The sequence below is a fragment of the Heptranchias perlo genome, unplaced genomic scaffold, assembly GCF_035084215.1.
Source record: "Heptranchias perlo isolate sHepPer1 unplaced genomic scaffold, sHepPer1.hap1 HAP1_SCAFFOLD_49, whole genome shotgun sequence".
NCBI classification, from domain to species: domain Eukaryota; kingdom Metazoa; phylum Chordata; class Chondrichthyes; order Hexanchiformes; family Hexanchidae; genus Heptranchias; species Heptranchias perlo.
Genome location: NW_027139505.1, coordinates 1,458,968 through 1,479,526, shown reverse-complemented (window position 1 = coordinate 1,479,526; position 20,559 = coordinate 1,458,968). Strand labels below are relative to the sequence as shown.

Genomic DNA, 20,559 nt, shown 5'->3' with positions numbered 1-20,559 from the left:
TCTGACAATCTGCCTCGGCGGTGCGTGAAGCCCTGGCAGTTACAAGGGTAATATACTCCATTATCCTCCAGAGGGCGCTGCACGGTAGGACAGCGGCACCTGTTGGATCCCAAGCAAGCGGGAAATTGTGCCCAAAATGAGCCCGAAATTGCGCTGATTATGTTCCAGTTCAAGTTACCAATAAAATTCATTTGAATAACGACAAACGTAAAATGTTCCACTAAACAGCGTAATTGGACAGCGTAATGAAACATAATCGTTTCTTTTTTCCATTAAGAATTATTCCTTGTTGTTTTTAAGAGAGGCAACCTCGTGCAGTTATATTGATGCAGCTGAAAATGGCTTTATCACCAAATATAATCATTTTTTATACCAGTGTCCATTCCTGAGCCTGATTTAAAATCATTAAAAAGGACTTTAAAATATTGCACTGAACATTTACTGGTTTCATTGCTGTACACTAGTCAGTTTCTTCGTAAAATACATATTTTTGATTTACATTTTTTTTTTAAGTGTCTACTGGTGCCTGTGCGCCTAAGAAAATAATTGCAGTTTGGTGACCATTCCCCAAACAGAGCAATCCGAGGAATCTCACAATTTCGATCTGGCCGCATGGCCAGTTTTGTGGTAGGGGCCTGATACGGGTGAATTAAATCTCAAACCACAGGAAAAGATCTTGGAAAATATAAATGCAAGTGGTTTTGGCCATCACTCACTTATGTTTAAAATTCCTCGATCTTTTGCGCAGGTTACGCCAATTACACTGGAATCTGCACGCAAAACTAATGGAAACAAGAAGTAACTCTACCCCACTATCTTTAATGAGCTGCGTACTGCAGGGTTCGGGGCTGTGAGAATTTGTCCCACTGTATAGGCATAGAATGTTGAAAGCCCAGTGCTCACGATTTTCTCACCAGAAGAGCGACTGGCTAACGATGCAAATCGGTAGGATTACGGCTGGTAATAATAAAGTTATTTCACAGAATGAACAACTCTTCAATAAGATATTATCATTAGCTGATGCATTTTCTAACAAGCACCAACATGGGGAGATATTCCACAACTATTAAGTAACCAGAAAGACTGACTTACCGGGAACACCAAAGATTGCGAGAACAGGGTAGTAAATATCCTTTAGTTGTAGAATTATTGGTTGTACCATTTTCAGAAGAGCTGGTCAATTCTGACTACACTTTCTGGTTCCAACTGGAGTGCATCTGAGATCTGTAAATGCTCTCCTTTTATATACAATCAGTGCCCCAGTGAGAAAACCAAGTTACAAAATAATAGCATTAGTTACAGTCAATTAACAAAGAAGGTCAGATTTTCCGCTTCAGTGCACTCAGGATCGCCAATTGGGAAATAATGCACCCGAGTCCACGGAACTCCGTGCATTAAAATTAATGAACAGAAAGTAATCTCAGATGTAATTCGCTTGGGCGTGATCCAGGATCCCTGAAGTAAACACCTCTCATGAACATTGAGTTAGGTTCTTGCTGCTGAATATTTCTAGTTCAGTGACATGTTTACAACGTTTCAAGCACTCAATACAAAATCATACTTACTGCTACCAGTCAGGTATTGACTCTGCTGCAATATGACTGGTGGTGTCTCTACTCTATCATTACTGCTGTTGGCACGACTGTAATATTACTGACCATAAACATACTCGAACATTATATGGGGTGGCCGCACTCCAACATTAATTGTAGTGAGTATTCTCCAACATTACTGGTCCATCCCTACTCTTTACATTTCTGGTGGTGATCCTGTTCTAACTATACAGGTGGTCATTCTACTCTAACATTAATGATGTTGACCCCGCTTTAACATTACTAATGGAGGCGCCACACTAAACCTGTTGATGATGACTCGTACTCCAACATCATTATCTTGGTAAACGGTTTCCTCTCATCAAAAACTGACTCTCTCCCGTTCCATCCCCTCAGTTACTGTGACCATAATGCACTTTCGCTCCTCATCAAACGGTTCCACCTCATCAAACACTGACTCTCTCCCGTTCCATACCCTCAGTTACTATGATCATAAGGCACTCTCGCTCCTCATCCTCCTTAAGTTCATTGCGACCTTAGGCATGGTCGAGCACAGCACATTCTTGCAACACCGCTCCTCAGTTCGGTGGAAATTCCCTTGCTTGATTCTACCCTTACATAGCCTGACCATCACGTGCAATGACTGCACTTCTTTATCTCTGGACGCCCTCGGCGATCTCTACTTGTCCCTTACAAATTTACACGCTTCAACAAGGTGGTATCATCCACTCACATAGGGTTACCTTCCACATTTACTCTAATAACACCGTGCTCCATCTCTTCACCACCTCTCTCAGACCCACGTCCCCTCCCACCACCTGCACTATCTCTTCACCACCTCACTCAGACCCACGTCCCCTCCCCCCACCACCTGCTCTATCTCTTCACCACCTCACTCAGACCCACGTCCCCTCCCCCACCACCTGCTCCATCTCTTCACCACCTCACTCAGACCCACGTCCCCTCCCCCCACCACCTGCTCTATCTCTTCACCACCTCTCTCAGACCCACGTCCCCTCCCACCACCTGCACTATCTCTTCACCACCTCACTCAGACCCACGTCCCCTCCCCCCACCACCTGCTCTATCTCTTCACCACCTCACTCAAACCCACGTCCCCTCCCCCCACCACCTGCTCCGTCTCTTCACCACCTCACTCAGACCCACGTCACCTCCCCCCACCACCTGCTCTATCTCTTCACCACCTCACTCAGACCCACGTCCCCTCCCCCCACCACCTGCTCTATCTCATCACCACCTCACTCAAACCCACGTCCCCTCCCCCACCACCTCCTCTATTTCTTCACCACCTCACTCAGACCCACGTCCCCTCCCCTACCACCCCCTCTATCTCTTCACCACCTCACTCAGACCCACGTCCCCTCCCCGACCACCCCATCTATCTCTTCACCACCTCACTCAGACCCACGTCCCCTCCCCCACCACCTCCTCTATCTCTTCACCACCTCACTCAGACCCACGTCCCCTCCCAGACCACCCACTCTATCTCTTCACCACCTCTCTCAGACCCACGTCCCCTCCAACCACCACCTGCTCTATCTCTTCACCACCTCACTCAGACCCACGTCCCCTCCCCCACCTCCTGCTCTATGTCTTCACCACCTCACTCAAACCCACGTCCACTCCCCCACCACCTGCTCTATCTCTTCACCACCTCACTCAGACCCACGTCCCCTCCCCCACCACCTCCTCTATCTCTTCACCACCTCACTCAAACCCACGTCCCCTCCCCCACCACCTCCTCTATCTCTTCACCACCTCTCTCAGACACACGTCCCCTCCCCGAACACGTGCTCTATCTCTTCACCACCTCACTCAAACCCACATCCCCACCCCCACCACCTGCTCTATCTCTTCACCTCCTCACTCAAACCCACGTCCCCTCCCCCACCACCTGCTCCATCTCTTCACCACCTCACTCAAACCCACGTCCCCTCCCCCACCACCTGCTCCATCTCTTCACCACCTCACTCAGACCCTCGTCCCCTCCCCCACCACCTCCTCTATCACTTCGCCACCTCACTCAAACCCACGTCCCCCTCCCCCACCTCCTGCTCTATCTCTTCACCACCTCACTCAGACCCACGTCCCCTCCCCCACCACCTGCTCTAAAACTTCGCCACCTCACTCAAACCCACGTCCCCTCCCCCACCACCTGCTCTATCTCTTCACCACCTCACGCAAACCCACATCCCCTCCCCCACCACCTGCTCTATCCCATCAGCACCTCTCTCACACCCACGTCCCCTCCACCCACCACCTGCTCTATCTCTTCACCACCTCTCTCAAACCCATGTCCCCTCTCCCCACCACCTGCTCTATCTCTTCACCACCTCACTCAAACCCACGTCCCCCGCCTCCTCCACCACCTGCTCTATATCTTCACCACCTCTCTCAAACCCACGTCCCCTCCACCGCCACCTGCTCTATCTCTTCACCACCTCTCTCAAACCCACGTCCCCTCCACCACCACCTGCTCTAACTCTTCACCACCTCTCTCAAACCCACGTCCCCTCCCCCACCACCTGCTCTAACTCTTCACCACCTCTCTCAAACCCACGTCCCCTCCACCGCCACCTGCTCTATCTCTTCACCACCTCTCTCAAACCCACGTCCCCTCCACCACCACCTGCTCTAACTCTTCACCACCTCTCTCAAACCCACGTCTCCTCCCCCACCACCTGCTCTATCCCATCAGCACCTCTCTCACACCCACGTACCCTCCACCAACCACCTGCTCTATCCCTTCACCACCTCTCTCAAATCCACGTCCCCTCCCCCACCAGCTGCTCTCTCTTCACCTCCGCTCTCAAACCCACGTCCCCTCCCCCACCACCTGCTCAATCTCTACACCAACTCTCTCGCACCCACGTCCCCTCCCCCCAGCACCTGCTCTAACACTTCACCATCTCTCACAAACCCACGTCACCTCCCCCACCACCTTCTCTATCTCGTCACCACCGCTCTCAAACCTACGTCCCCTCCCCCACCAACTGCGCTATCTCTTCACCACCTCACTCAAACCCACGTCCCCCGCCACCCACCACCTGCTATATCTCTTCACCACCTCACTCAAACCCACGTCCCCTCCCCCCACTACCTGCTCTATCTCTTCACCATCTCTCTCAAATCCACGTCCCCCGCCTCCCCCACCACCTGCTCTCTCTCTTCTCCACCTCTCTTAAATTCACGTCCACCTCCCCCCCCCCCACCTGCTCTCTCTCTTCATCACCTCTCTCAAACCCAAGTCCGCTCCTCCCACCAACTGCTCTATCCCTTCACCAACTCTCTCGAACCCACATCCCCCGGCCCCGACGACCTGCTCTATCTCTTCACCACCTCTCTCGAACCCAGGTCCCCATCACCCCCCACCCCAGACCTCTTTGTTGTCAGGCTGCTTGTTACATATCAAGTCTTGAAGAGCGCAAGTTCCTCCAGGTAAACGTAAGGAAGACAATTGTAATCGCCTTCAGCCCCCCGTCACTAAACTCCATTCACTTGCCACTGATTTAACCCTCTCTATGCCACCATATCAGGCTGAACTAGACTGTTTTTAACGCAATGTACCTTTTCCCCACGAGGTGACCTTCCCACCCCGTATACTGTCCATCTTGAAGACCGCCTACTCGTTATCCAGTAACATCATTCGCCTCCGTTCTTGTCTACTATGGACTGTTCCCTGAACTTTTGCACCTCTAGACTAGATTATTTTTACGCTCACATGGCCGACCTCCCATCCTGCACACTCTGTGCACTTCAGCTCATCGGAAAGACTGATGCCTGTATCCTATTATGCACCGTCTTGCTCACCTGTCGTTCCAAGCTTTGCAGATCTACTTTGACTGCCGCTCCCCCAAAATCTACAATCGAACGGATACTACCAAAACAAGGAACGATTTTGGGTGTGTTTATTTTTAAATAACGATTCTTTTGTATCATAAACTGGAAATATCCCAGTGAAAGTTCGAAAATGAGAAAATTTGAAATATCATGTTCGAAAGAGAACTTTCGTTCGACTTCATCCCATTTCATTTTTGAACAAATATCAGGATTACTGCCAAAGAGACTGATTCTTCACTCTTCTATAGATTCACTCTGGTAACGATAAAATTGAAGTATTTGTACATGACTGGAATTACGTCAGAATAGGTCTGGATTGACTCGAGATATATACAGCGCCTTGTGCCATCGCCTTGGTAATGGGAGTTGTTTTGCAGCCTGGCAGTTAAATCTTTCGGTGCAATATTTGGATTGAAAGTTCTGGCGACATTTGTGAGGAGCATGGTAGTCGACTTCAGGAGGACACTGACAGACTGGAAAAATGGGCAGACACATGGCAGATGAAAATTTAGGCAGCGAAATGTGAAAGCCGGCCTCCCACCTTGCAATATCCATGAACTTGAGCCCATCCTAAACTCTGCTGCCCAATATCGTAAGTCGCAACAAGTTCCAATCACTCATCACCCCTGTGCTCACTAATCTGTATTGAATCGCGGTCCGGCAATGTCTCGATTTCAAAATTCTCATCCTTCTTTTCAAATCCCTAGCTGGCATCGCCCCTCCCAATCTTTGTAACCTCCTCCAGCCCTACAACCCTCTGATCTCAGCGCTCCTCCAATTCAGGCCTTTTGCCCATTCCTGAGTTCAATCACTCCACGACGGGCGTCCGTGCCTTCAACTGCCGAGGCATAAAGTTCTGAAATTTCATTCCAAAACCTCACCCCCTCTCCACCTTTCTCTAGACCTTTAAGGCGCTTTGTATTATGTAACTATCCCCCACTCACTGCATTTGTTTTTATTCGTTCATGGGACATCGGCTTCGCTGGCGAGGCCGCATGTATTGCCCATCCCTAATTTCCCTTGAGAAGGTGGTGGTGAGCCGCCTTCTTGAAAATCAGCAGTCCGTGCAGTGACGGTTCTCTCACTGCGCTGTTAAGAAGGGAGTTCAAGGATTTTGACCCAGCGACGATGAAGGAACGGCGATATATTTCCAAGTCAGGATGGTCCGTGACTTGGAGGAGAACGTGCAGGTGGTGTTGTTCCCATGTGCATGCTGCTCTTGTCCTTTTAGGTGGTAGAGGTCGCGGGTTTGGGAGGTGCTGTCGATGAAGCCTTGGCGAGTTGCTGCAGTGCATCCTGTGGATGGTACACACTGGAGCCACTGTGCGCCGGTGGTGAAGGGAGTGAATGTTTTGGGTCGTGGATGGGGTGCCAAAGAAGCAGGCTGCTTTATCTTGGATGGTGTGGAGCTTCTTGAGTGTTGTTGGAGCTGCACTCATCCAGGCCAGTGGACAGTACTCCATCACACTCCTGACTTGTGCCTTGTAGATGGTGGACAGGCTTTGGGGAGTCAGGAGGTGAGTCACTCGCCGCAGAATACCCAGCCTCTGACATGCTCTCGTAGCCACAGCATTTATATGGCAGGTCCAGTGAAGTTTCTGGTCAATGGTGACCAGAGATATAAGCAATTGGACCTATCCCCCACTCACTGCATTTTCCTGGAGAAATAGTCAATTGGTATTAAGTAACTATTCCCCACTTCCTGCATATTACAGCAGAAATAACCATTTTTTTAGAACATAACTTTCCGCCACTCACCATATTTTAAGGGAGAAATAATCAATTTGTATTATGTAACTGTCCCCCACTCCCTGCATTTTGCTGGTGAAATAATCAATTTGACTTACGTAACTATCCGGCATTCACTACATTTTACAGGGAAATCGTCGGTTTTTATTATGTAACTCTCGCACGCTCACTACTTTTTACAGGAGAAATAATTCATTTGTATTTTGTAACTATCCCCCACTCACTGCATTTTGCTGGAGAAATAATTAATTTATTTTATGTAACTATCCTCCACTCACTGCAATTTAGTGGAGAATAATCAATTTGTACCATGGAATTATCTCCTACTCATTGCAATTTGCTGGCGAAATCATCAATTTTATTATGTAACTGTTGCCGACTCACTGCATTTTACTGGAGAAACAATCAATTTGTATTATGTAACTATCCACCATTCACTGCATTTTGCTGGTGAAGTAATCAATTTTCATTCTGTAGCTATCCCCCATCACAGTATTTTAGTGGAGAAATAATCAATTTTATTACGGAAGTATCCCCCACTCACTACATTTTACAGGAGACATCGTCAGTTTGTATTGTGCAACGATCCTCCACTCACTGCATTTTACTGGAGAAAGAATCAATTTGTATTATGTCGCCAGGCCCCAATTCATGCATTTTACTGCATTAATAATCAATTGGTACAATATAAATATCCTCCTCTCTGCCTTTTTCTGGAGAAATAATCAATTTGTATTGAGTAACTATCCACCACTCACTGCATTTTACTGGAGAAATAATCAATTTGTATTATGTAACTATCCCCCACTCACTGTATATTACTGGCAATATAATCAATTTGTATTGTGTAACTATCCTGCACTCATTGCATTTTACTGGAGAAACAATCAATTTGTATTATGAAACCATCCTCCACTGACTGCATTTTAGTGGAGAAATAATTAATTTGTATTATGTAACTATCCTCCACTCACTCCATTTTGCTGGAGAAATAATTAATTTGTATAATGTAACTATCCTCCACTCACTCCATTTTGCTGGAGAAATAATCAATTTGTATGATGTAACTATCCTCCACTCACTCCACTTTACTGGAGAAATAATCAATCTGTATTATGCAACTGTCCCCCACGTGCTGCATTTTACAGGAGAAATAATCAAGTTTAATAATGTTACTTTCCCCCATTCATTGATTTTTACTGGAGATACAACCAATTTGTATTATGTAACTATCACCCACTTCCTGCATTTTACTGGAGAAATAACCAATTGGTATTATGTAACTATCACCCACTTCCTGCATTTTACTGGAGAAATAATCCATTTGCATTATGTAACTAATTCCACTCATTGCATTTTACTGGATAAATAATCAATTTGTATTCCGTAACTCTCGCCCACTCATTGCATTTTGCTGGTGAAACAACCAATTTTTATTATGTAACTATCCCCCACTCACTGTATTTTACTGCAGATATAACCAATTTGTTTCATGTAACTATCTTCTGCTCATTGCATTTTGCTGGAGAAATAAACAATTTTTATTATGTTACCATCCTCTACTCACTGCATTTTACTGGAAAAAATATCAATTTGTATTTTGTAAATATCCTGAACTCACCGTATTATGCTGGAGAAATTACCCTGCTTTTATTGGGAGAAGTTGCGATAATTTCGTTCATGATTTCTGTTTGTTGTCGTTCGTTGAGACTCTTGCTAAATAGACTCTGTAGACTGTTTGTTGTAGTGCGTTGTTTAACTGACTCTTTTTCTCATTGAGTAGATATTGTTTATTGCAAAATAGACAGTTTGGTATGCGTTTTGACTTACGTCCAGCCCCGTTTCAAACTCATTGCCTGACACAGTGCCACACATTGGCTGACACAGTTGTACCAATGGATACTCTCAAAAACCTTTGCTCCGCCCCCACTGTTTCAGCAATATTTTTCCATTGCCTGGCTGTCTTTCTTGTAGTGTGGGACCACAGAACACCACTCTATGGATCTTCATGGATGACCAGATTGGGGAGAAATGGTCAGATTGAGGAGAACGGGTCAGATTTATGTTGGAAGAGACCTGTGTTCACACGGCGTGTGTAAATGTCTATTGATGGGAATGTAATTGCCTGCCACAGCCATTCAGGATTGCTGAGACTTTTATGTTCCAGGTCGATTTATGTGTCCAGCTCGGATAACTCAGTCGACGGGGGAAATTTTTTTCCTGCATTTTTAAACTCGTAAAAACGTTGTCTTTGACGACACAGCGACCCTTTCTGGTTGTGGTAGCGAATTACATTTCCCTCACTTCATTCTCAAAGCCGACCTGTGACCACACCTCTCGCCATAAAATTGCTTCAGCTGAACACCTTTTCTCAGCCCATTTCCTCTCAAACACACTGCACTCCAACAGGCATCAACCTGCCCCGAGTATGTTCCAACCTCAGCTGACATCTTCTCCTCATTCTCACTCAACTCCTCAATCTGACTCCTTCTCTTCAATATAACCCCCTTCTTCCTAATCTGACTCCATTCCCTCAATCAGACCCGTTCTCCACAATCAGAACCCTTCTCCCCAAACGGACAACATCTCCTCTATCTGCACTTTCTCCTCAAACTGAGCACTTCTCTTCAATCTGAACTATGCTGCAAGACTGAGCCCTAGTCCTCAATCTTACCTCTTTTCCTCAATCCGCCCCTTCTCCTCAATCTGACCACTTATCTTCAATCTGACCCCTATCTCAATCTGACCCTACTCCCCAATCTGACATCATCTCCCCAACCTGACTCCTTCTCCTCAATCGGACCTCTTCTCAATCTGACCCCTTCTCCCCAATCTGACCCCTTCCACCCAAATTGACTCCATTGGAAAGCAAATTCGTGCTGGGTGCATAATCGGCAGCAAATTCACCATCGGCTTTGATACATCCCGACAGAACGTTAAATTTACCCACAATATCTCTCGGATAGTGCTTTCACGCAGAGACGCCAGAAACGATCCCTAATGGGAGCCTTAACTGGTTTGCATCAGTGTCCAGCTCCATTCTGAACTCCCAAACCAGTAGTAATACCGGACCCCTCCTCGACGCAGATCAGGTCGCTCGACACTTCCGTTATTGTTGCTGATGGAGGTTTGCCACTTCGGGCTGGGGATGGCAGGTTTGGCGGGCTGTACGGCTTATGAGAAAAACTGGCGAGGCTGCACATCAATCGGACCTGAGCACAAACCTTCTCCTCAACCTGAACCCTTCACCTCAATCTGACACAACATCGTCAATCGGAAGCATTCTCCTCAGTTTGACCATTCAGATAAATCAGAAAGCACTTTTTTTCAGAGGAAAGTTAGTGGAAATCTGTAACTCTCTTCCCTAATAGGCTGTGGGTCAATTGAAATGTCAGGACTGAGATCGATCGATTTTTGTTCGGTAAGGGATATGGAGTAAAAGCGGGTGAATGACATTTATATTTTTGGGCGGCAGACTTAAACTGACTGGCGCTTATTGGCAGTGCTTTAAGGTGTATATTGAGTGTGATTGCAATTCATAAAAGCAACACCCGAACATGGACTTCAACCCGACAGCCTCACATGAAAAGCCTGATGGTTTATGGATTGAACGATTCGAGCCTTGGAGCACTAACGACAACGCGACCCTAACTGGCTGTTAAAGGGTATTACACCCACTTCACCACGTTCACAGCCGCCTTGTCAACAAACATTACGTCACAAAATTGCTTCAGATGCAACACCTCTTCTCAGGCCATTCCATCTCAAACGTACCGCACTCCAAACACCATCTACCTCTCTGAGTGTCTTCCAAACTCAACTGGACCCTTCATCCCAAACTGAACCATATCCTCAATCTTACCCCTTCTCAATCTTTCCCTTCTCCTCAGTCTTACCCTTCTCCTCAATTTCGCCCTTTCCCTCAATCTGACTCCTTATCAATCTGTCCACTGCTCCTCAAGCTGATCGTTTCATAAACTGCCATCTTGTCTTCAATCTGACCACTTCTCCCCACTTTCACCCCCTCTCCTCAGTCTTTCCCGCTATCAAATTTTACATTCTCTTCTCAAATTGTATCTTCTCCCCATCTGACCCCTTCTCCTCAAACTGAACCCTTCTACACAATCTGACCCCTTCTCCCCAAAATGAGCCCTTCTCCTCAATCTGCCCCTCTCCCAAATCTGTCCTTTTCCCCTCGATCTCTATGTTTATCCTAAATCTGACCCCCTCTCCTCAATCTGAATCCTTCGCCGCAATCTGGTCCCTTTGCCTCAATCATGACCCATTCTATGCAACCTGACAACTTCTGCTCAAAGTCAACCCTTCCCCCAATCTGATCTCTTCTCCCCAATCTGAACCCTTCTCCTCAATATGCCCACTACGATAAAGGGCATTTATGAGCGAAATCAGGAAGTACCTTTTCTCACAACGAGTGGTTGAAATCAATAACCCTTTTACACTAATAGGCAGTGGGTCAATTCAAATTTCAGGACCTAGATCGATCGATTTTTGTTGGGTAAGGGGCATGGAGCAAAGGCGGGTGAATGAAGTTGAGGTACGGATCAGCCACGATCTAATTGAACGGTAGAATAGGCTCTAGGGGATGAAAGGCCCACCCCTGTTCACTCGGTTCATGATCTGCCTTTTCTATTCAAAGGCTTATTTCCATAGGGCCAATGTTAAAATGCTCCGTTTTAATCTCCATGAGAAATAATCAATAATCACAGATACAATGAGAAATGCAGAGAATGAAAGATGAAAGAATAGGGGAGGGAAGCGGACATGGGCAAAGATTTTCCAGAACTTCTAAACTGGTAAACACGTTATTTTTGAGTGAATGACGTTCAGTTCCCCTCTTTCTGACTCCGCTGGTCAGCTGTTGTGCAGTGAATAATAATGCAACTCAGTGACATTTTTTTTTGGCTGCAGACTTTGACTGGCGCTTGATGTCGATGATTTAAATATAAATTGTATGCGATTGCAATTGAGAAATGCAACGGCAGAACAGGGACTTGAACGCTGGACCCTCGACGTAAAAGGCTTCTGCTGTCCAATGGAGCTATCCGGCCTATGCACCCATAACGACATATCGACCGTGATTTGCTGGTGTATGGAAATACATTCTCTTCACATTCACAGCTCCTTGGATATGGGAGTGTTGCCAGAAGACTGGAGGATTGCAAATGTTAAACCCTTTTCAAAAAAGGAGAGAGTGATCAATCTGATAACTACAGGGCAATCAGCCTAACGTTAATGGTGGGATAAACCTTGGAGAGGGTACAGAGGAGTTTTACCAGAATGATGCCAGGAATGTGGGACTTCAGTTATGTGGATAGATTGGAGAAGCTGGGATTGTTCTCCTTTGAACAGAGATGTTTAAGGGGAGACCGAATCGAGGTATTCAAAATAATGAGGGGGTTTGATCTATCCAATAGGGAGAAATCGTTTCCTCTTGCATATGTTTCGGTAACCAAAGGTCATTGATTTAAAATAATTGGCAACAGACCTAAAGCGGAAATGAGGAGACATTTTTTTTCACACTGAGGGTTGTTAATATCTGGAATTCACTACCTGAAAGGGTGGTGGAAGCAGGTTGCGTAGGAACTTTCAAAAGGCAACTTGCATGAACTTGAAATTGACTAATTTGCAGGGTTATGGGGAAGAAGCTGGGTTGTGGCACTAATTTAGATAGCACTTTCAAAAAGCCGGCACAGGCAAATGGGGCCGAATGGACTTCTTCTGTGCTGTAAGATTCAATGATTCTATGACCACAGCCCTCACGAGTATGTGACTGTCAGCATTTCTCAACAGCTCGATGCCTTCCAGTTCCCACAATCCTTGATTCACAGGAAGTGTCAAATCAGATCTTTCCCTTCCTACAGCCTGATACTGTTCTCCCTATTCTAACACCTTATCTCCCAGCTCATACTCTGGTGTAACTGGTCAGCCGTCTCTCATTGGGAACTCAGCAGCTCTGAAGATTCTTCGTTAACTCTGACGCCCTTTCCACATCAACGAGTCTGTTCGCAGCTCTCATTCCATCTTAATGTTCTCACAGTGGGTGTCCCCACTTCAAGGCAATAAACCGACTCTCTTGCCTCCTGCTTTCATCTCTCGTCTTGGATGAGAACCTACTTGACACGAATGTTCCCCTTTCACACTAAATTGCAAGAGTGGATCTTTGTTCTCGTGTGCTTCGATATGGAAGTTACACGATCGTGGCAACAGACAGAAGATGAGAATGAGCATTACTTCACTCTGGCAGCTAATTTTTAATGAACTTTTAGGAACCTCCTCTAATTCCGCTACCGGATCCCTGCTGATACTGCTGTTGCCCTGGGGAACCCGATAGTAGAACTGTAGTTACCTTCATCAGGTTTTATTTTACATTATTTTATTTTATTTCGTAACATTGCACGACATCTCCCATTTTTCCGATTATTGACAATGATTTGAAATTCCGCTTTAGACATGAGAAGTATCTTTGGTTTGATTATTTTTTTCTCATGTTTTAACCAATTTGAGAATCAGTGACCAGAGAGTTTTCAGTAGAGTTCTTCTCTGAATTTCCTCTTGGTCGCTGCATAAATACACGTATTTGTTCAGGAACTCAAATACATGAGCAGATATCCGCTTTCAGTCGCGATATATCCAGGGTTTGAGTAATCACCTTTGTAATCAACGGTGTTTGACAGCCGTGTGGTTGCAAAACTCACGATGGCTGTCAGCCACAAGAGTATAAAACTGCCCGATATAGTGAAGAGTAAAATGATGGATTTCCTTCGGTTCTCCATCTCTGGATCACTCTGATTCTTACTGCTGTGAACCCGGAGTCCCATGCGGGCTCTATTGGTCATTAAAATTCGTCTCACGGTCAATGAGTTAAACAATACTATGAAACTAAAGGGGAGCAATGGGATTGACAGAGCCTGGAACCAGTTTTATGCGGCCCATGAGGGTAATGTAAACACGTCCACCTTTCGCCGGCAACACCACTGCACATTGTTAATTATTCGTTCAGGTTCAAATGAAAACAACATGGGAACGCCCTTCAAATCATCCAGGACTGAGGCCGCTACTATAACCACGGTAGCCGTTCTCTTGGTGCAGTACTTCGCTTTAAACCCTTGAAAGCAGATCGCGACAAATCGGGCAAATGAGAACGAGACTGTAAACCACACGGACATATCCAGGGTGGCAAAATTAATGTAAGAAATGAACTTACAAACGGCAATGTGGGACATGAATGAATACGGAAAGCGATAATTGAACATCCGGTAAACTATTACGTCAAAGGTCATCACCAGTAGATCTGCTGTTGCCATCGCCACCATGTAGACGGAGACACATTTGGAAAGGCCACAATTTCCTCGGGAGAGAATCACAATTGTAACTACGTTTGCTGTGAGAAAGATGGAGAAGATGAAAGTTACTGCGGACACTCACACGGAGGGTCCTTTTTTGGTGAATTCTAAACTGCTCCCAAGCCTCAGGCTTACTACTTTTCCTGGTAACTTTATATGACACCTGTTTGGATCTAATGCTATTCTTAATTTATTTTGTTAGCCAGAGGCAAACAAAATGAATAAAAGAGGATCTATCTGTTTGTTGAGGTGGGTATTAAAGATGCAATGGTACAATTAGAATAGCGGGGAATTCTCCCAATTCTCCTGGCCAGCATTTATGGCTCAACTAAAATCACCAACACAGATTCACTGGATTAGCTAATTGCAGTTTGCGGGATTTTGTTTGCACAAATTAACTGCGGTGTTTGCGTGCAAAACAACAGTATATATGTTTGAATGGAAATCATCGGCTGTAAACCACTTTGGGATGTCCTGAGCACATGGAAGACGTAAATGTGAACAGAAACAATTAATTATCAATATTAACTTTTAGCTTTTGCCTGTTAAATAAGTCTCTGTAAGAAGAATGGTCTAAATTAAAAAGCATTTCAGTCAGAGAGGTTTAGCCGAGAACAAGTTTACTGCACAGACACAGAACAAGCAAGAACAGTCTTTGCTGATCAGAGATTCAGCAGAGGCAACACACTGTATTTGTTCTGGTAAGTTCTTTTTATGGTTCGGTCTCCAATCAAAAAGGATGGCAAATATTTTGTTCAAAGGCTAAAGACTTTAATACGAGTTCCAATACAAGATAAGCAATAAATATGTTAAAGCTGCAGTGTTGCAATTATAACATACCAGGTAAGACGTTAAACAACACAATATAGTAAAGTTTTGATGTGGCAATTCAACCTCGAGAAAGAACAAGGATTTTGTTTGATCAGACATGAATGACCCTGCGATATGGAGCTGTTCAGTGGCTCCGAGAAAATTCAAATTATTACCCTTTAAGTCTCTCTCTCTCTCGCTCTCTCTCTCTATATATATATAGATAGATAGATAGATGGATGTGTTACAACTACCCATTCGTTCGTACAGGACCTTCAGCCACGCCCCACTTCCTCCCTTTTTATGCAGGCATATCAATCAATCTGTTGAATCCGACACATTCCACAACAATACAAAAACAGCAACCAAAGGTTTCTCATGCCATGTCACACTATAAACATTTCATAATAATGGAGGCATGGAGTCACATAAACAATCTTTAGCTGAAGGTTGGCATTTTCGCAGACACAGTTTTGTTGATGATTTTAAGAATCTTTATCCGAAAGCCTAAGGGTTGTTATTCTTAGGCTCGCCTGTCCACCATAACCATAGCTCACGTCTCGGTGGCACAATTTTCAAGTAGCTTCTCATACATTAAGGATATTACACAAAGCATTACAGGTATAGGTTTAAGAGTGACCGTGGTGGAATCGGATGTCCAAACTGTAGAACGGCCTTCTCGGTTTTCTCCCTTAAACCGATCTCCAACTGAATTTCCGTAGCGTTATCAATGTTCACTGGAATCAGGACCGAGTTTGCAATGACAGTCAACATAGACTAATCTCGATACACAGTAACGACGTCTTCCCATAGATCCGTGTCTTTCTCCTCCAGGTTTCCATATTTGAACACTGACAGCACAATTATTTAATCCTGGGTGAATCCACAGGCCGAGATATTGTTCTGGGTAACATCACCTCGACACATCCACGTGGCCTTGATCAGAGTACAGCAATATAAATGGCTAACTCTCTCTTTCCCTCCCTTCCGTGCCATGCTTATCAAGTATGTTGCTCAGATTACTTGACTACTTAACAGAGATGATCAAGCTTTACATTTGCAAGCATCGTTCAACATTGCATTGTTTAGCCTGGGTGGTTTTAACTTGGCTATTTTGTGATTCTTGGCTGCTATATTACAATCCCGAGCTATCTTATGTTTGCAAGCGTGTGAAGCTGCTGCATTAAGATGCCCAACCGAAACGTGAATGGATTCTATAGTTTATAAGTTGAAAACACCTCATCTAAATGTAAGTTAATGCCCAAGGAAACAGTTCCTGGCACCATATTCTTTAATCGAAGCAGACAATTCCAAGTTCAGGGTTTTCTCTAAAAGTCTCTTAAATAATCGTTTGAGCCAACACATTGTACCAATTATAACTATGAGGACAATTATTTGGGCTATGACAAAATGCATTGCTATTATTTTAGCCCATGGGTGCTGACCTATGTTGTAAACCATGTCCCACCACGCATGATTCCCAGGGGAAGCTGTCTCCCTTTTTGTAGCATTACGTTGTTTAATAAGTATTGCTGTCTTTCAATATTAGGGTTTCAAACTGCAGAAGTAATAAAATAAAATGGTTCCCTTTTGTACTTCTCAGTCGTAATCTCGTGGGTACTCCGCATGCCCTTATCTAAGATCCTCATCTTTCGAGCATTACAAACCTTTCTCGAGCGATTTGCTCTTTTTGTCCATTTTTCATTTGGTCAATATTAAATATCATGATACAGACAAAGAAAATCGTAATACATTACACAGAACGTTAGAGAATTCCATATTATCGTGGTTTTAAATGAATCTCCAGCTCTCCTTTTACCGTCAGCAACCCTGTGCATAATTCTTGTTAAATATAATTTGTCTCTTGCCCTCAGTTGTCCCAATTTCATTGTTAACTTAAAGGAAACCAATCCTGAATTACAGAAATCCAAATTTAATGTCCTTCTTTTTAATTAGTCTGTTTCTCTATGGAGCATCGATTTGTATCGAGTTACATAAAACTAAAGCACAGAAACAGATCATTCTACCCAACAGGACTATGCCAGCGTTTAGTCTGCATGTGAGCCTCCTCCCTCCCTAATTCATCGAACTGTATCAGCATACCCTTCTATTCATTTCTCCCTCGAGTGCCTATCCAGGTTCCATTGCCATCCAGGAGCTTAGTGTGGATGATTGTATTGACATCATGGCCTTGACAGAAACCTAGATGGCAGATGATGATACCTTCTTCCTTAATGCAGCATCCCCGCCTGGCTTTAACTTCTACCACTTGCCCCGGCCGGCCCGCCATGATGGCGGTGCGGCCCTTATCACCAATCACACCTTGGTCTGTCCCTCTACTCCTCGGCAACTTCTCTTCCTTTTAGCATCTCACCTGGTTTCACCCCTCCCAACCCTCCTTTACAATTCTCCTTCACTACCGCCCGCCCAATTACCACGCCAAGTTTCTCACCGAGATTTCTTCACTGCTGCGTCTTGACTGAGCACTTTGATTATAAAATTGTTGCAGAATATAAGTCCAGGCTCCAGATAGAGAAACAAGGCGAGCGTTAAATTTACTGGAGTCATTTCTCACAGAAAATTGCTGTTTTTCTGGGAATGTTTCAACTCTATCCCAATGTTATTTCAATAGGAACAAATATTGGACCGTGTCCATAATAGGCGGTGGTGGAACCAAATATTGGCCAGGCCTAAAACAGATGGCGATGGAACTGAAGAGGGGGCTGGCCCATAACAGGCGGCGATGTAACCGAATATTGGACTGGGTCTATAACAGGTCGTAATGGAACTAAAATTTGGGGCCGTCTCTGTAAAATGTGGTGATGGGCCTGAATATTGGGCCATGGCTATAACAGGTGGCGATGGAACTGAATACTGCCCGAGATAAATTTCTACTACCTCAAATGATAAAACGATTTTCATCGCCTCAGGCCGCCCGAAAGCGCCTCACAGATAAGGAAAGACTTTTGAAGTGTTGTCACTGTTGTAATGTCAGGAAATGTGGAAGTCCATCTTCGCCCAGCAAGGACCTAAAAACAGAAATGTGATAAAAGACCACATAGGTTGAAATTGGTCATTGCCGGTGACATCAAACGGGCGGGATTCCATCTGTCGCCTGTTACATGCTCGGTCTGATATTCAGTCCATTGAATTCAAAAGAGCAGAATATCGTGCGTGTCCAAAAACCGTCAGAAAATGAAATTCCACCTGTTTTGCGACAACGCCCGTGTCCAATTTCGCCCCCAACAATCTGTTCTAATTCTGTTTGTTGAGGGATAAATCCTGCCGAGGACACCGGAAGGTTAGAGATTCCATTCAAGGGCGAATCGTGTAACTGTTGGGAACTCCTTATCAAACTCCGAGCTCGATTACTGTTCTTCTCATTGACCCTGACCCATTATAGACAGGCAATGTAAGAGCTGTAACATGAACTACCATCGCCCCTTCTCCCCTTGTGTTCTGGTCGGGAAATTCCAGCACTGGGCGGAAAACAACGTCATCAGGAGAACTACTAACGTCCAGCAGATGGAAGGCACCGTGATACAATCGAAACTGGCTATCCGAAATAAAACACATGGAAGATAATAAATGTAAAATAAATTTAAACCAACACAGCAATCAATATCTGTGGTGCCCATCAATCACAGAGTGTGTAAAGGTCGAGCGGACACAGTGCTGTCTGTATTCCATGTGTAACCGGTATACTGAATAGAACAGTAGAAGCAGTCAAACACATCTCCTCTGATGATCTTACAAATCCTGCAGCGTGAACGGTGGATTTAAGCAGTCCCAGGAGCAGCCTCTCCTCGACATCTTACAATCTGCAACCAATATACTGCAGGATCAATTGGGAAATAGTTTCCTCCGAGACACAGAAACTGGCGAGTGGACAAAATGTTGGTTAATTGCCTCAAATCGTCATCTGATGCCTTTATATCGAGCAAACGCTCTCAAACCCAGGTCTGAAGTGGTACCGGACGGAACTCCGATACACAGCCTTGCACTGGGGATGCCCATACAACACCAGTTAATAAAAAGGGCAGGGGGTATCACATGTTACTGTCTGTGCACCATCACACAGAGCGGATTATTCCATCTCAATATCAGAGAGTATTGATTGCAGGTCCTGGCCTGGAATGTCCCGATTATTAAGGTTATTATGAATTGTTAATTCTTAAACTATTTTACCAGTTTTACCCGGTTGCTGATTCAAGTTATTTGCAGTCAGATTCCCCATGTTCACATTTAGCAACAACAAATAACAACATTATTTTCACGTTGCTGGGCAGCCTGCAGCTATTTCTCATTATTCGGTATGTAAGAAAAAGCAGGTAACACGAAGGAACAACAATTAATATTCAAAAATGGTGAAACCGCGCAAGACTGGAATGAGACAGCGGCTCCGCTCCTTATTCCCTGGAGAAGGGATGAAGCGGCCGGTGCAGCTGACGTCAGTCCAAGCACCGTGTTCATCAAACCTCCGAGAAAAAGGAAATTCACCAGGAGTTCTAAACGATCGAATCTTTACCAACTGCTGGTGCCTTCCTGTCAATTACACGGTAAAATTGAATTACCGTCCTCACACAGTGATATTGAACTATTTGATTAAATATTCTATTCCAATATTAAAGTTCACTTCATCCCTTTTCATAGTTAAAGGGAATGTTGTTATTTGGCAGACGTCACTCAGCCAACGAACTGTGGAAACCCCCGGTCAATGATGCGTTAAATGCTACAAAGAGGAACAAATACATTCGCCTACCTGTGAGTTTTCACAAGAACCACCTTTATGTAGCTGTTAGGGGAGAGATCCCCAGTCTAAGATAGAATTGGTGCTAAAACTGAATTCTATTGCTCGCATTTCTTTCATTTTTAACCAATCTTAAAATCAGTGTCCAGGGAGATTTCAGCAGCTTCTTCTGCTCTTCTCTGAATTTCCTTTGTGTCGCTGCATAAATACACGTGTTTGGGCAGGAACTCAATAACTTCAGCATAGCTCCGGTTTCGGTGGCGATAAATGCTGGGTTAGCACGGTCGCCTCGGTATTGATTGATGTTTGTCAGTCTGTTAGTTAGAAAAATCACACCATCTGTCAGCCACAAAAGTATAAAAGTGCTCGATATAGTGAAGAGTAAAATGATGGATTTCCTTCGTTTCTCCATCTCTGGATCACACTGATTCTCACTGCTGTGACCCCGGAGTCCCCTGCGGGCACTACTGGC

The 20,559-nt window shown here is 44.9% G+C and overlaps 1 protein-coding gene across 1 annotated transcript in view; it reads right to left on the bottom strand.

Moving 5' to 3' along the window:
- LOC137313875 (probable G-protein coupled receptor 139) overlaps positions 1-19,574 on the bottom strand; it is a 28,371-nt gene extending 8,797 nt beyond the window's left edge. Inside the window, exons 1-2 of the mRNA XM_067979611.1 lie at positions 19,526-19,574; positions 14,389-14,565 (exon numbers count right to left, since the gene is read on the bottom strand). Of these exons, the coding sequence (XP_067835712.1) occupies positions 14,389-14,565; positions 19,526-19,574 (226 nt within the window). The remainder of the gene's footprint in view (positions 1-14,388; positions 14,566-19,525) is intronic.
- Positions 19,575-20,559: the final 985 nt, after the last annotated feature.